Source organism: Mercenaria mercenaria, chromosome 17 (genome assembly GCF_021730395.1).
Source record: "Mercenaria mercenaria strain notata chromosome 17, MADL_Memer_1, whole genome shotgun sequence".
Lineage (NCBI taxonomy): Eukaryota > Metazoa > Mollusca > Bivalvia > Venerida > Veneridae > Mercenaria > Mercenaria mercenaria.
Genome location: NC_069377.1, coordinates 13539696 through 13542333, shown reverse-complemented (window position 1 = coordinate 13542333; position 2638 = coordinate 13539696). Strand labels below are relative to the sequence as shown.

Genomic DNA, 2638 nt, shown 5'->3' with positions numbered 1-2638 from the left:
AAGTGGTCGTATCCTGGCTTCTTATATTTTCGACGGTGTAAGGAAATCGGGCACTATATTCATTTTAAATCTTTGCATAATGGGATAATTGAAGCATTATCATAAAAAACATTCATTTTCCCAACAAACTTACAATTTTTAATCGTACACAACAAATATTTACCTTCTAAGTTCAGAAATATGGCCGCATACCAATTTCCGCTTCCCTCCAAGTGACGTCATTGTTTTCGACGGTCCTGATTGGTTGCCATTTTACAGGTAAAGGCAATGTTCAAAAGTTTGATAAACACTAAAAATATTAAACGTAACGTTCTGTGCACAAATTTCTAAAACAGTCAAATTTTTTTTTGCTATTTTTTTTATGTTTTTTATAAAAAATACAACAGCATTGTTGTGCTTCAACTACTCCTCCTCTGTGCATTTTGGGCACAGAAAGGGGTCGTTTCTCCTCAGAACTTTCACGGGGGAGCAAAATCTCAAGTGAACCCATTTGTCGCATTATCGCAGCATCCCCACTTTACCAGTGTCAGATTTACACAATATTTCAACTCAGTTGGAGTGAACCTACCACAAACTGAGCATACTTCAGTGTCATCTTCATCACCAGAATCGGAAATTATTGAGGCTGGTGATTCTACATCTGCCTTCCGATTATTGCTGGATGTGCTAGGTTGTTGTACAGGCCTAGGAGACTTAGGTATATTCAACAAAGGTAAGTCTTTCTTTTGATGTTTTTTAGGTGTTTTTGACCTTGAGCTTGGTGTTTTCTGTTGGGCAACGTGGTCTTTCATGTTTTCAAACACTGTGTCTTCATTATTGGCTTTCCCCCCACGACCTTACTAAGTGTCCTCCTGACCTTGGCAACAGTGACGTTCTCTAGGATTTGACCGCCCCTTTTCTCTAAAAAGATCCTAGCTTCAGACATGGTTGTTTCATTTTTTGGATCAGATTTGTCACCTTGTAGCTCATCAGGACATGTGCTAGATTCAGGACGTGGGTGAAATGTCAATGACGGAGCTATGGATTTGTCATTGATGACATCAGGATTGAAGGGGTATATTCCACATCGCCTGAATGCTGACTGGATGTTAAAGGTGTCAGAGTAGAGCTGTATACCTTGCTCGCGATGCGGCCCACCTCGTACCGTGTGACTACACGACCACCTGACTCCCTCATGTGGTGGTGGCAAGCTGCGTTCCAACCAACTTCAAATGGACCAAAGCATGATACGTCCATAGGCTGTAACAAGTGTGAGCAATGTGGCGGAAGTACGAATAAAACTATGTGCTGATCTCGTGCCCACTCTACTAATCCAAGTGATACATGGCTCTTATGACCATCATAGAGTATCAATACTGGGCTGTCATTGTTTCGTGCTGGCAAAAGTGGCTCTACATGCTCCTTCATATTTTTCCGAAGATCTCTGTGTTGGACCAACCGGATTCTGATACAGTTCCATCGGCCCCTGGTGCTGCCCCTTCCATCAGTGCTGGCTGCATCCTAGCTCCCGGAAAAATGAAAAATGGTGGGATCTGTTGACCTAGAGCATTGCCACGCCAATAACAGTTACTGTTTTGGACCTTCCGGCTGTTACGGCTTGCGTCTTGTAGTGAGCACCTGCAACAATCTTTGGAGGTTTGTGTTCCAGATTAAGGCCTTTTTCATCAATGTTAAGAATGTGGGAGGGCTTATCCTTCAAATTGTACTTAGTAAGTATGGAGTTAAGTTCATTGAATACCTGTCAATAGTAGGACGTGTTGCATATTTTGCACGAGCAATTTCTAGACTGCGTGGCTTTTTCACCTTTAGTTCTGGCCACCTATCAAGAAAACTGTAAAGCCATGTAAGGCTGAATGGTTTGCTTTTCTCCCGGATTCCCAAATGAACTGCATAGTCTGTTGCCAGATTGATTGTCTCTTGTCTCGAATAGCCAAAACCTATCTCAGCCATTGTCATCAAATGTTTGCAGAGAAAAGCTTCTTGCTCTAATGTAAACATGGTTTGAGGACCAGACCGAACAGTATCAATGTGTACTCTGCCCTTCACTCTATCTTTCAGTGTAGTGATTGGGATATTAAAACGTTTGGCAACTCTCTCAACAGGTAATCCTTGTTCCACCACTACAGCATATGCCTCATGCAAGTCACTGGCAGAGTATGACCTGTACTTGCCCCGAACATTTGCCTGGGTCTGCAAACAAAACACAAAAAGCTGACAATGCTCGTAACAAAGTACTATTTACGGAACAAACTTTTGGGCACACCCTGTATATAATTTTTGACATATCACGTGACCAGTTATGAGAATTATTACTATAGCAGACGTACAGATGTTTCTTTGAAGATATTTTAATGAAAAGGTAGAGTTATCAACATTTTTTGTAACAGGTATTTTAGGAATAGTAAAAGTAGTAAAATTTTACATTATTGTCACAGAAATCGATATTTTACCTGTCTAATTTCCATTTTGAACACTTTGACAGCTCAGCGTGTGTATTCGGTGTTTGTTTACTTCCGGGAGGGCGGAGCTTCATGAAATCACGCGAGATCTCGATTTTAAAGGGGAATAACTAACACCGTCGAAAATGTAAATACGTCGAAAATGTAAGATGCCAGGATACATGTTTTTTACGACATTA

The 2638-nt window shown here is 41.1% G+C and overlaps 1 protein-coding gene across 1 annotated transcript; it reads right to left on the bottom strand.

Moving 5' to 3' along the window:
* Positions 1 to 787: 787 nt before the first annotated feature.
* LOC128550216 (uncharacterized) lies at positions 788 to 2613 on the bottom strand. Its single transcript, XM_053528755.1, has 3 exons — positions 2451 to 2613; positions 1739 to 2190; positions 788 to 1205 (listed from the first exon to the last, which is right to left on the bottom strand). Exons 1-3 carry the CDS (start codon positions 2463 to 2465, stop codon positions 788 to 790), a joined length of 885 nt encoding a protein of 294 aa, XP_053384730.1. The 5' UTR covers positions 2466 to 2613.
* Positions 2614 to 2638: the final 25 nt, after the last annotated feature.